This window comes from Rosa chinensis, chromosome 5 (assembly GCF_002994745.2).
Source record: "Rosa chinensis cultivar Old Blush chromosome 5, RchiOBHm-V2, whole genome shotgun sequence".
In the NCBI taxonomy this organism is placed as follows: Eukaryota; Viridiplantae; Streptophyta; class Magnoliopsida; order Rosales; family Rosaceae; genus Rosa; species Rosa chinensis.
In genome coordinates this window covers 17,194,845-17,209,384 of record NC_037092.1, presented here as the reverse complement: position 1 = coordinate 17,209,384, position 14,540 = coordinate 17,194,845, and the positions used below count along the sequence as shown (strand labels likewise).

The 14,540-nt window shown below is 38.9% G+C and overlaps 1 protein-coding gene across 1 annotated transcript; it reads left to right on the top strand.

The window, feature by feature from the left end:
• Nucleotides 1-2,633: 2,633 nt before the first annotated feature.
• Nucleotides 2,634-4,334, top strand: LOC112202149. Its single transcript, XM_024343067.2, has 2 exons — nt 2,634-2,904; nt 3,891-4,334. Exons 1-2 carry the CDS (start codon nt 2,707-2,709, stop codon nt 4,071-4,073), a joined length of 381 nt encoding a protein of 126 aa, XP_024198835.1. The 5' UTR covers nt 2,634-2,706; the 3' UTR covers nt 4,074-4,334.
• Nucleotides 4,335-14,540: the final 10,206 nt, after the last annotated feature.

Below are 14,540 nucleotides of genomic sequence, written 5' to 3'. Positions count from 1 at the left end.
CGAATGCTTTTTCTTTAGCAATTTTTGTTCTCTATAGTGAACCTTTAGTTTCCTTTACTTAAAATATCATTTTCAGTTGGGTAAAGACATCCTAACTTCTTTAATGATTACGCTACAAAATCTTTGACTGGTCTCTCACCTCTCTCTCTTTCATATGCAAAAACAGTGTCACACTGACATACACATGATTGATAAGAGGAAGAAATAGGAAAAACGCAGTAGTCACCAAGGAAGTGATGCTACATCTTTCAGTTAGTTGAGGTTCAATCTTGAATTGGAAAGCAGGATTTGTAAAAATGAATAACAATATATGACTAGATTAATTTTCATGTCTCTGTCAAAGTTTAGATGAGCGATAGCGTAAATATTCCACACTGCCTGCTTGAGTAGCTAGGTTGAAATTGTTTAGCAAATAAGAATTAACATGAGCATCTTGATCTTCTAATTGTTTGCTAAATTTGCATTAGGTTAACAATGTATAAGGGAAAATGTATGCCGTGGGAATAAATCCATATCGTTAATCTGCATCTGTATACTTTAAATGGAGAGGCACCTCTGAGTGATTCAACGTTGAGGGGAGTGTTAACGCGTAGAATTCCTACGAAAACGTTTTACTTTTGGAATGACGAAGATGGACACCATTCCCCTATAAGCACGTTTCACAATATACATAAATGTTATCTACCCGTGATTATGAGTACTTCAACAAGTCAACGAATGCAACAGTATTGATTTGTACCACTTAACTGATCAACTAGAACTATTTCTAGACGTATGGTTGAATTGTATCCTATTGAATTCTCCTGTGTGCTAACGAACTCATTAAAATATAAAACTAACTGCTCGATCGGAATGTTTATTTCTGCAATGCGAGCTTAATTTACTCTTTAGTTAAAGTGGCAACTAATTGTCTTCTTGGTGGTAGGGGGGCTTCCCATGGTTAAGAAATAAGAAGTGAAACTCTAGGCATGATGACAGAAAAACAGGCCTTTGTATGCTTTCTTTTGTTTCTTTAAATGGCTTTATGGCTTTAACACCTCAAGCATGACATCAAATGAGTTGTGCATAACCAATTACATTAAGAGGGATCGATATTATACTTAGATAGGGGTTCTGAGGTCTTTGCCGAAAGAACTTTTTGTAGTCTATACTAACCGTCCCGCACAATATTCATCCCTTAAACGAAAGGAGAGCAGCATTGGCCTGATATATCAACCTTGAAGGAGGAGCTTTTGATCATTTTATGCATAAAGATATTCCATTTCTCCAATCTAATGACAAATCCCATATGCCTTCCTAATAAACTATGTTTTGATTCAAGCTCTTACCATAAGTAGGCACACATTATGATTTGATCTAGATCATTCAGTCAAATATCTCTTTGCAACGTGATTTTAGTCATTTAATCCTAATTAGAGAGAGAGAGAGAGAGAGAGAGAGAGAGTTTCTAAAGCCATGCAACCTTTCACACGACGATGATCATGTTAAGGGCAAGAGACAAAGCAAAGGTGGTAAAGGGCAAAGGGTTTGGGATGGTGGGGGATGTGGCTTTGTCACCTGTGGAAGACTGTAGAAAGAATAGTTGGAGACTAGGGCTTTGAATAAATATAGGTATAAAGATTCCCATAATGTCGGCTCTGTGTATCCATCTCTATCAATATCTATCATTCTAGTTTGTGCAGAAAAGACAAATGTTTAAGCAGATTCTTTCTTTTTATCCCAGCAGCAATGAGATCGATGTAGCTTTCATGTGGGTTCTGGCCCTTCTGGTTCTGGGAGCCTCCTATCCCTCTGAGGATACATCTGTCATTTGCCCCCTAACTGCAACAGCTTTAGTTATGTATATTAGCTTGAAGAAAGTTGGGACCAACTCAAAATCCGAGAGCTTGGTGCCCTGCACTTTGCAGCCGCAACTAATAAGGAACTCGATGTGAGAGTCCAAGTTCAATTGTAACTATAAACTTTTTCAGTTAGTTCCTTGGAGATATACAACATTTAAAACATAAGCTCAAAAGGAACTACGTACATTGATGTGGTAATAGTTGTAGATAGTTTGATACGTAGCTACGTAAACTTAATTTAACAGTACGTTACCCACTAAATCTAGTATTCATAAGAGCTGGCCGTGGAATGTGAGAGATGTGATGATATATCTGAGATCATTTTCCGGTGAAATGTCCATCAACCTAGCTCACTTTAATTAATGTTGAGAACTTGAGATAAATAAGTCAGGAGCGATGACACCTGATGAGTTAATTCTTTTATGACAATAAGTTAATAAACACTATATAACATTGTCCAAAATGTTACATTAGTTTTGTTAGTTTGACAACGATGGAGGTGCAACGCAAAGCGCTCTACATACTTCGAGCTCAAATAGTTGTAGTACCTACTTATCACCTCTCTGTGATTGCATGCATAAACTTACGAATAAAAGCATACAAATTGGTGTACTAGCTTCACTATCATCTCTTTGTGAAAGAAATTTTGTTGCTGATGGGGCTTGGAATCTTTACTCTTTCTTTCGACTTGGGCTTGTAGCTCTCGGATGCATCATAGTTTTCACACCAACTAAAAAAAAAACAAAACAAAACACATTGAAATATATTGGGCCAGTCAAGCCCAATCAAGACTCACAAACCGACGAACCGACTCGACTGAAAAACCCTTTCGGAAGCGAACTTGCGGAAAAACGGTGACTGAAAAATGTCGATTCTATTGAAGAGCCAAACATGGAGGTGGATAGTGACCAAGACCCGCGACTCCAAGCCCTTCTTCTTCACCTTCGCCACCGTATGCGGCGTCGTTCCGGGCATTATCGGCTACTTCGTTATGCAGACCACCAACTCCGGCAACCCAGAGCTCGAGGCCGAGCTCCGCCGCAAAGCCCGACCCGACACTGTGGTACGTTTCCCTTTGATCCAACTCTGTTTCTGGAATTATAGTTGATATTTGAGATATGGGTTATTGATTCTTGAAACCCTGAGAGGAAAATGAAATTAAGGAACTTGCTGTTGATGATCAAAGTGAGAATTGAATCTGTATGGATTGTTTGCTTGTTGGGCTGAGTTGTTGATGGAGCTGTAATCAGTGTGATGGGTTTTTAAGTAATGGGTTTTGTTAAGTTAACTGATGTTGTTTTATGACCAAGATCATGAGATTTCTAATAATGCAGGGTATGCTAGTTTTTAGTAAGCTTCAGACTGCAAGGAGGTTTTTTGCTTACTAGTATATGTGGCAAAGTGCCGTAATGTCTGGTAATTTGGGTCGTTGTAGGAAAATGGAACCAATTGAACATACAGGACTTCTTCGATATCTGTTTTGAGTTAGTTTTGTGAAGAGTATCATTCACTACATTTTCAGCACCTCACCCCCCCCTATACTGTTGCTTCCTGCTTCATATTTTGCTTTCAGATTTCTCCTACTCTGGTTTTTTTTTGACAATTAATTGCCTTTAATTTGATCCTGCAGTTCCAGCTGTGTTTAGTATTGTGTGTCTGGGGATTGTCTTTTTTCTTTTTATAACTATCCTGTGTCCTGTGATGTCATCTATATGTAGTTTCAGTGCATCCTTTTATGAAACTTCTGGCCTTCCCGTTAGATCCGACGAAGTTTCTGGCCTTGAAACCCATTATTTAGATATCAAATCCCTATAACAAAGTCAGCTTAATTCATCTGGTACTAAATCCCTGTCTTCTACCAAGAAGCAATGAATAATATATCCCATGTTACATATTATCAACATGGCAGATTTTAAGTTTTAAGAGCAGTTGTTATTGAAGGCTAAAGTATGTTCAGTTTAAATAGATTTCAGTCTCAGTTGTTTCTTATAAGTACTTTCGTTCTCGAAGAGAAATGTTGACAGTCTATTGCTTAAAACTGTGAATCAGATGATGGGGCAAACAAATAAAGAACGATTGGCAGAGTACCTAGGGGAGCTGCAGCGGAAAGAGAACACAAATGACCGCTATGTTGCTGCACTGAAAGGACAGACATTGACTAGGAATCCATATGTGAGAATTCAACCAGTTCCAAAGGAAAGCAACACGGAATCTAACAAGGAACAGAAGTAGATCAGGACGTTCCTCCACTACCAGCATGAATGTTTTCTGTTTTGAAGGTATCTGTATATCTCGTTAGAACAATTATGCAATGGTTATTACCGTTTCTTGTTGTTATGCAACATTTGGTTGGCTGTTGTTTGTTTGTTGAATACTTTTTTTCCTTGATGAAGTACAAATACTTTGTTTTCAGACGTTTCATGTTATAGGATAGTGGATGTAGTTGTTCAGATCAACTGTCTATTAATGGAAGTGGTGGTCTTCTGAATTGAATTGATTTGCAGCAAAAGGAAACCTGCCAGCATGAATTAAATCTATTCAGCAAGGAGGAGATGTCCTCCTCTACATTCATTGGCTTGATTTTGATTTTGGTTTCCTTGACGGCTTGACCGGTAGTGAAAGATGAATTCATGTTCTTTATATAAAGTTATACAGCTAAAAAATTAGTTGTATATCTCCATCTCTTTGTTTAAACTGAGGCGCAAGTTTAGTGTCATAGGCTTTAGATGCCTATAACACCGGATAAAACAAATTTGCATATGCACTTTAGATAAAACAAATTTGCATATACACTCCGATCATAAAGATTTTTGATGTTCATTCCAAACTGATTCAATCCACCGGATATGCAGGCTATTTCCAAGATAAAATCTACAGATTGTTTCATGCTGTCCGATTAGAGGTTTCTATAGAAAACTGTTCTTGGTAAAATTGACTATGAACTCGAAGATCAGGCTGCAAAGCCACCACCTTTCATCCCCATACACACTCACATTCTTTACCATTATCTTCACCCCCAATTATGTGGAAACGGACCTCAGCTGCTCCAACGACGCCAGAACTGATATCAACTCCTCCTCCGAGATGAATCCGTCTGTTTTTTCATCGAACAGGCTTAATGCCTCTCATATGTCTTAAATTGGGTTCGTCCATCAATTCAGCTCCACTGAAAAACTCATCTCTGTTGACGTAGCTTATCTCAAGCTTTGCCAAATTATTGCTTTCAAGCTTTGTATCATCGATACTCTTCCCTGGCACTTCCTCACCTGTTTGACAATGTTTGACACCTATAATATAATAGGATCAAACCTAAGGGTTCTTTTTGTGAAAACATGAAACCGAATTATAAATTTCTCCAGATTTTCAGCTCAAGGAGAGCAAGGAACCGAGTTGTCAGTGTCTTGATCGAGAATATAGGAACTGAGTTGTCAGTGTCTTGATCGAGAATATGGGCCTCCATATTATGATGGCACGGAGGAAGCGGGAAAATGCAGCCCAAGCTAAGAACAAACAAGTTGAACATACATATAGAAAAATTTCCATACAAAGATTTTAGATTGTGAAAGAGACCTCTCTCATATAGATAGTGATAGTTTCCTTGCTGCGGTTATATCTTTTAGTAAAGCTACCTGATTCCAGCCATGCTGCTTTCAAGTCTGCTGTAACCTGTAAATGATGTGGACAATCTATAACACTACAAATTATAAAATTTTAGGGAAAGTCTGCTAAAATCTAAATATAGGACAAAAAAAAAACCTCTTCAGCTGATGATTAGCTGTTATCGTTTTTCTGTTAAGGCCGATGAGACAGATTTGGTGCCCTTGTGCTTTTCAATCTGTACATTGGACTTGACCCAGATGTATGTGCCCATGCTTCTTGTTCTTCCTGCGCTATCTTGTTATTTCATTTCTTGCCACAGATATGCGCTTGAAAAATCACTGAGTTTAGACAAAAAAAAAAGGAGAAACGACAAGAGGTTTCTTACCTATGCTATATTCTTCAACGCAACTGAAAGAACCAAAATCGGAGATTACCAAGCAACCTAATCCAAACATTACTCTCTGAGATGGTTATTCCTAGGCTAAAATCATGGACTATTCGTCTCCAAAATGGAGTTTCTTCTCCAAGATAGACGGTGATCCCATATTATTAATAATCGAACTTCCATTCCTCTGCTGCTTCAGAACTCAGGAGTCGAAAGTTACTAAAATTCCCAAGTCTCACCTCTGCCTAAAAAACTTTACTCTTCATGCTTCACTATCAGTAGACGAGGCACCATCTAGGCATTTCTAAATTGCCCATTTATATGGATACCATAAATCTCAAGTTCTACACTTCCACATAAACACAGAAGGGAAAGCAGCACCACCACTCGATGAATTCAATTTTACTAGAATACAGATAGGACGTCTTGCGATGGGATTTACTGGAACCGAGGTACTTATCATTTTTTTTTTCTAGTTTTCTTTTCTTGTTTTGATAAATACCTCGGTTCCAGCAATGCCCAATGCAAGTCCTATGTCAGCTTCGCAAGATTGACTAATGCCTAGCTTACAGCACAGCAAGTCCTATGTCAGCTTGCTTGGAGGCAACCAGCTTGATTTATCATATGTTTTGCTGTGCTGCTAGCGGTTGCCTCCAAGCAAGCTGCAATATATATGTGCTTGAGAGAGATCATAAGAGGTTTGTTCACTATGTTTTCTTCTTCAGCAACCTCCATTTATCAAGAATCAGAAATAAGGACAGTAAGAAAAAGTTAAAAAGAAAAAACCAGGTAAGTTCAACCAGATCATGTAAAACAAACTATCAAGGGGGAAAAAGTATAACAAAACCTTACATTGTTGCTTCTTGCGATGGCCCCTATTCTAAAGCCGGCCCTCGATTGTTCAGACAGCCAAGTTGGAATTAGGTGATGCTATTCTTAATTAGCTGCATTATGTCAGTTCTCCCATAGTACTGCTTAATGTACTTATCTACCTTGCAGAGGCACAGAACTCTGAAGTTTATCTACCTTAACAAAGAAAATTCCCCTCGTCAGAAATCAGCATATTAATCTGTATCACATTTTTTTTTTAAATGAAGAATCCGACATGAGGAATGCTATGTACAATTGTCTGCATTCCCTTCTATACCTTCCCCTCCTACGCACCAATCCCAATCTACCTCCCATTCCAGTGTATTTTTATGATCGGAATGGTTCCTCTAAATCACCCTTAAACAGATCATATTAAAAAATTTCTTGGTCATCTAACACTGTGGTTGTAATTACTGATACACTTTTCTTTTCTTGGTGTTGATTGTTTTACTTTTTCTTCCCCGGCCACAAGACGCATACATCCAAATCGCTTGAGGTGTTTTGTTCTTTATTGATTCATTTGCTCAGTTTTACTATGATATAATAATTCTGCAGTGAAGCTATGCTTAGGACCATCTTCTGGGAAAATTCTATAGTACTGTTATGTTTGTAATACAGATATCTGAATAAAGTTCTCATGCTTTTCCATGAAATGCTGCCAGATCGTGACTCATGCTTTTGTAAGTGTAACTTATCAAAAGTACTAATTACATGTGCTCTTAATTAACATCAAAATCTGTTGACTTGTGAGTCATGTTGTGTAGAACAAGTTTGCTTGCATATAATCTTGTAGAAGAAGGAAACTTGGAGGACAAGTACACTTGGAGAACAAGTTTACTTAGAGATCAAGATGTGTAATGTAGTAGTGTAGGGCTTGTATATATAACCCCATTTACACCATTGAATCAATATGAGAAAATTCATCGACTTTGTCTCTTTGTTTTCCCTTCATTCTTCTTTCCTCACACTCTGGGGTAAGATTGTTCCTTCCCCTAATTTGGAGGTTAGGATTGTTCTCTATCTTTTAGAAGGTGAATTTTATCCTTGTAAAGTCGAGCTTACTCGCCCAACGCCACTAGGTCCATCCAATTAATGCAATGTCTAGGCCAATGATCGAATAAGAGAAAGGTAAACGAAAGGTTGAAAAGTGAGCATTGCTCCACCAAAATCTTAACCCTCCTTATCTGGTCGCATTAAAAGGAGTTACCGAAAGGTTGCGCGATAGCCAACACCCAAGGATAAGATTTCTTTTCTCTTTACTTAGGAAGTACTGCTATTTCTTGACTAGTCGATTAAACCCTCTCGACTTGTCAAACATACCTTCTGTCTCAATTCCGCAGCATATTGTTTTTTCGTCGGTATTCCAATGGCTGGCCCTGATGCTCCACTTCTAGAAGGAGGGAATACCAGCAATTCCGGTATTCAAAAAGTTGAAGTCTTAGTTCAAAACCTAGATTCTTCATCAGGTTCATTCGGAGGAGCAAAACTGAATGGACCTGGGAATTATAGGACATGGAAGAAGATGATTTTCGCTCACCTTCGTGGAATCCATAAGATGGGTCATGTCACCGGTACCATTAAGGCACCAGCGAATGAGGAAAGTGAAGAGTATGTCAAGTGGGAAGATGTTGATGGACTTGTACTGTCAATTCTGTACAAGGCCATGACTGATGAGGTGATCCAATTGATCATTGGGTGTGATACTGCTGCAGAAGTTTGGAAGACGCTCAATGATCTCCATCTGAATGAATCTGATTTTTCCCAGATCTATGAATTGTTGTGCAAGGCAACAAGGATGAAGCAGGATGGGCAAGCAGTTTTAGTGTTCTACACCCAGCTGAAAAACATTTGGGCCGAGATTGATCAACGACGACCAAACAAATTGAAGAATGCTGAGGATATTACTTGGTACCAGAAGGAGAAGGAGTTGGAGCGTGTGCACCAGTTTCTGAGTGGATTAGATGCTAGACATGATAGTGCCAAGGGAGAGTTGTTGCGTCGGCAAGAGCCTCCTTCCCTCACTGAGGCTTTTACCTATATCCACAAGGATGAGTCTCAGCAAGGTAGCACAAAGGCAGCTTATTCCGAAATCTCTAGCCTAACAATCCAAGCTAAGCCCCCTCGGGCTCAAGGTCCACCTCCTGGCTTCAGTACACTACAATCAGGATTACATCCCATGACTCAGGGTTCTTGTCCAGGCAGGTCTGTATGTTAACATTGCAAACTGACTAGACACACCAAGGAGACTTGTTATAAGTTGGTAGGGTACCCTGCTGGATACTTCAGCAAACCCAAACCAACTGAACCTCGAGGTAGAGGAAGGCAGCTATTCATCTTGTTTAGAGTACTTTGGAGTTGCTGGGCAAGATCATACCACAGACAGTGAAGGCCCTCCCTCAGTCTCAATGGTTGCTAGAGGTACTGGTAAGATTGGAATGGCTTTAAAAATTTCTAACTTTGTAGGTTCAGATACTTGGATTATTGATTCTGGTGCTTCAGATCATATGACCTATGATAAGAAGTATTTCATTACCTTATCCATACCTAATGTGTCATATGTTACAAATGCCAATGGTCAATCATTTCCTGTCTTAGGTATTGGGTCCATAAGAGTCACACCTACCTTAGTATTGCATGATGTATTGTATGTACCAGATTTGTCTCACCACTCTCAATTCCCCAATTGAATACTCAATCCTTATGCTCTGTGATATTTTTCCCCATGTATGTGGTGTTTCAGGATCTTCTGACCAGGGAAGTCATTGGCAAGGGGTATATGAGGGGGAGACTATTTCATCTAGATCAAGCTTATGCCGGGGAGAGACCAAGGAAGAATGTCCCAGTTGCTTTGACTTCTAGAGAGCTTAATGAAGTCTGTTATGGCATAGACGCTTAGGGCATCCTTCATTCAGTGTAATGCGTAAAGCTATGCCCTCTTTATTTGTTGGCATTGATGAGTCGTCCTTACATTGTGAAACTTGTGTTTTGGCGAAAAGCCATAGAGTCAACTACCCATTAAGTCTATCTAATAAAAGTTCTATGCCTTTTGAGATTATTCACTCTGATGTGTGGGGACCTTCCAGAGAACCCACTGTTTCTAGAATGCGTTATTTTGTCTTGTTTATTGATGATTGCACTCGATTATCATGGGTAGCATTGCTTAAATCTAAGGATGCTGTGTTTTCTGCTTTTCAAGCCTTTCAAAAATTGATTCAAACACAGTTCAATGGTCATATCAAAGTTTTTTGTTCTGATAATGGGGGGGGGGGGGGGGGGGGGAGTTTGTTAATCGTGATTTTCAGGAATATTTCCAAGAAAAAGGTATAATCCATCAAACCACTTGTCCTCAAACACCTGAATAAAATGGTGTGTCTGAGCGTAAAAATCGTCATCTTCTAGACATAGCACGAGCATTGCTATTTGGTGCTCACATGCCCAAGTATCTTTGGGGTGAGGCGGTTCATACTGCCTCACATCTTATTAATCGTCTTCCTTCCAGTGTTCTTCAGGGGCGCATTCACTTTAAAGTCCTGTCAACCCATGTCTCTATTCCTTCCTTCCATAATCTTCCTGCTCGTGTCTTTGGTTGTGTTGTCTTTGTCCGTATACCAAAAAATTAAAGGTCAAAGTTGGATGCCCGAGCTCTCAAATGTGTCTTTGTAGGTTATGGTTCTCATCAGAAAGGCTATAAATGCTATCACCCACCTACATGAAAGTTCTATGTCACCATGGACGAGTCATTTTATGAAGATATGTGTTATTTCTCCCCCAACAACACCACTCTTCAGGGGGAGAATGAGTTTTTTGAAGAGATGTTTGTTGGTGGAAAGTTGAAGATGAATAAAGACGCAGAAGAAGAGACTACTAACATCCCGAAGTTGACTAGTCAAATTTTCCAAATCGACCAGTTGATAGGGGGAGTCAACCAGTCGAACAAGGAAACCGGCGAAATGGGCAGAAGTGTACTAGACCAATCGAAGAAAATTCTTGACCAGTCTATTTCTGAAGAGGACTCTATTCCAACTTCCCCTTCATTTGATACTTTACCCCCTAATGCTGAACTTTCTGGTCAAGAAGCTCCATCTCAGGTATGTCCAGTATCTTCACCTGGTAATCCTGTAGAGTATGCATCTTCTACATATGTGTTTCCTAGTAGGACTACTCGTGGTCAACCAGCAAAAAAATATGAACCTTCCATAACTGCTAAAGCCAAATACCCAGTAGCTAACTTTGTGTCACACCATAGGTTATCTAAACCTTATGCATCATTTGTGAATCAAATATCCTCTGTATCTATTCCTAACAAAGTGCAGGAGGCTTTGGGAGACCCAAAGTGGGCCAAGGCAATGGAGGAAGAAATGGAGGCATTAGAAAAGAATCACACCTGGGAACTTGTACCACTTCCTCGTGGTAAAAAGATTGTTGGGTGTAGATGGATTTTCACTGTCAAACATAATGCAGATGGCACAGTAAGTAGGTATAAGGCAAGGTTGGTGGCTAAGGGGTTCACTCAAACATATGGGATTGACTATGATGAGACTTTTGCTCCGGTAGCCAAGATGAATACTGTTCGGGTATTGTTGTCACTTGCAGCTAATCTGAATTGGCCACTTCATCAATTTGATGTAAAAAATGCTTTCCTTCATGGGGAGTTAACTGAAGAAGTATACATGGGTCTTCCTCCTGGATATGCATCAGATACACATCATGATGTTGTTTACAAATTGAAGAAATCCCTTTATGGACTTAAACAGTCACCCCGGGCATGGTTTGACCGATTCACTCAGTCCATGAAATGCTTTGGATACAAGCAGAGCTATTCAGACCACACCTTATTCTTAAAGCACCAAAAGGGGAAGGTAACTGTGCTTATTATATATGTGGATGACATGATAATAATAGGGGATGACTTGGTAGAAATTGAAAGTCTTCAGAAGAAGTTGGCTTCTGAGTTTGAGATGAAAAATTTGGGAGATTTGAAGTACTTCTTGGGGATTGAGGTAGCCAGGGGGAGAGATGGCATCTTCTTATGTCAGCGAAAGTATGTGTTGGATCTCTTGGCAGAGACAGGTATGTTGGATTGTTCTCCAATTGACACTCCAATCGAGCAAAATCACAAACTAGCAGAATATCCTGATCAGGTTCCAACTGATAAACCAAGATACCAGAGGTTAGTGGGACGTCTGATATATTTGTCACACACTAGACCTAATGTTGCTTATGCAGTTAGTGTTGTGAGCCAGTTTATGCATAATCCAAGTGAATGGCATATGGAGGCAGTGGTAAGAATCTTGAGGTACTTAAAGTCAGCACCAAGAAAAGGTTTAATGTTTTCTAAATTTCAGCACCTCGATGTTAGTGGATATACAGATGCAGATTGGGCCGGTTCTATCACAGACAGGAAGTCTACATCTGGGTACTTCACCTTTGTGGGTGGAAACCTTGTTACCTGGAGAAGTAAGAAGCAAAAGGTTGTTGCAAGGTCAAGTGCTGAAGCTGAATATAGAGGTATGGCACATAGAGTGTGTGAACTTCTGTGGCTACGAAATTTACTTCGAGATTTGGGTTTTAAGCCTAAGTCAGCAATGCAATTGTACTATGATAACAAAGAAGCTATTGACATATCACATAATCCTGTACAACATGACCGAACAAAACATGTGGAAGTTGATAGACACTTCATTAAGGAAAAGATGGATGCAAAGTTAATCTCCTTTCTTTTTGTTCCAACCGAGGAGCAATTAGCAGATATACTTAATTACCAAACCTATATCTAGCAGGTTGTTCCATGACTCACTAGCCAAGTTGGGTCTTCATGACATTTATGCCCCAACTTGAGGGGGAGTGTTGACTTGTGAGTCATGTTGTGTAGAACAAGTTTGCTTGCATATAATCTTGTAGAAGAAGGAAACTTGGAGGACAAGTACACTTGGAGAACAAGTTTACTTAGAGATCAAGATGTGTAATGTAGTAGTGTAGGGCTTATATATATAACCCCATTTACACCATTAAATCAATATGAGAAAATTCATCACTCACAAATATCTCTTCCTTTCCATTTCATATTTTGACTAAATCAAATTTACAAATTTCAGACAATAACACAAATGTACAAATGAGCATCTCAGTACGGAGCGCAAAAGCAAACCAATAAGACAAGCACATTAATTAATTTGCTTCAATCACTCTGTCTGGAATACTCGCTATATATCATCCATTTTACATGCACACAAGATAGCATATGAGGCAGTGAAAATGGATCGATAATAATAGCTACAGGACCAAAAATGGTAAAGGAAATTGATCAAGATTCAGGACTTACTTTTAATACTTAATTAGGCTTATTTAGCAGACATAACAGAGAATACTGTTAATTTGTATGACGGTGGTTATGATGACTACAACAGCTTGCAGCAACAGAAATACCTGCCCAGGAAGTGTTGAAATATCTGTGAATTGTGATACAAGTCCGCCTTTCATTTGTTCTAATGCCCTCCACAGTGATTGTTCAAGTTTTCACTAAGAGTAGCATAATCAAAGTTAATGGAGTCCAGTCAGTCCACAGTACGTGACCCCATCGACAAGGTTGTTAATCGCAGTAACCCCTGCACTGTTGTCACCAAGCCTATTTTCAACAATGCCATACTTAACAAGCAACTCCACATCTTATGAGGAATTAACGAGACGATCCATGATTGCTAGGTTGAGAACTTTCAAGTATATATCCCTATACGAAATCGTATGTCAAAAAATTTTCACTTGATCTCACCTTAAACTTGACTCCAGCCAAGTGTAACTCTGTCATGCTGGGTATGGGTAGACTTTCAAGTTTCCTTTCATCTTGTGTTGTTGTCGTTGATGCTGAGGTAGCTGTAGTTGCGGTTGCAGTTTCAGGTGGCTGTTGTCGCTGCTGTAGCGGTCATAAATTTCTAATAAAATCAACAAAATGTTCTACTTAATTCGGAAGAAGAAGAAGAGTGTATTTTCTCCAACTCGTCTTTACTTCCCTCAACGTACATCAGGCTCAAGAAATGGTGAGAAAGATCAACTAGTGAAAGCGTCTTAATACCGTTTGTTTTGTCTCTGTTGAAAAGCTCATCAAGATTGAAGAATGGCAATTGATTGTCAAGCAACTGCGCGCATGTCATGCCACACATCTTGTACAATATATGGCTTGTTAAATATGCGATCATTCTCATCTCTTAACTCATCGAAGTGATACATCAATAACATCTCTATGATGAAGGTCAGCATCTACTAGATATTGTTGGGGACAATCATATATATGATCTTTAAACATAACAGAGATCTCAATAAGGATTGAAAGTAATGCTTCATTAATCCTAATATAAATAAAAGTTCTTCGTAATTAAACAACTATATATATATATATATATATATATATATATATGACTAGGATTGCAAGTAAGGTATCAATCCTAGTATACAAATGCAATAATATTTGAATCCTACTATACGAATGCAGTTAGTAGACAAATGAATGTCACTACAAGGATTGCAAGTAAGCTAAGTATGATCCTGGAAAAATAAAAGCAGTATAAGAAAAGAAACTCACTAACTTGTTTTTCCGATTGAGGCATGCAAAATGCACTGGACTAAAGACAAATTTCGCCCCTGCCCTTGTGCTTGCAGTTCGGTGGGTGTCCATATTGTAGAATACAACAATTCCAAAATCAAAGCACTGTAATTTTAGACTCTAGCGAACCATAACCATATTTTGTACTCTTTAGACACGAATAAGACTTGTAGAAGAAATGAAGAACACCTCATTGATTCAATGACTTGATTCATTGATCTATCTTATTCTATTTTGATTTGATCTA

Bases quoted from the DNA above. Each gene is read 5' to 3' on its own strand.
- LOC112202149 (XM_024343067.2), top strand. From the start codon at position 2,707: ATGTCGATTCTATTGAAGAGCCAAACATGGAGGTGGATAGTGACCAAG. The intron at 2,905-3,890 runs GTACGTTTCCCT...ACTGTGAATCAG, and splicing joins AAGCCCGACCCGACACTGTG to ATGATGGGGCAAACAAATAA.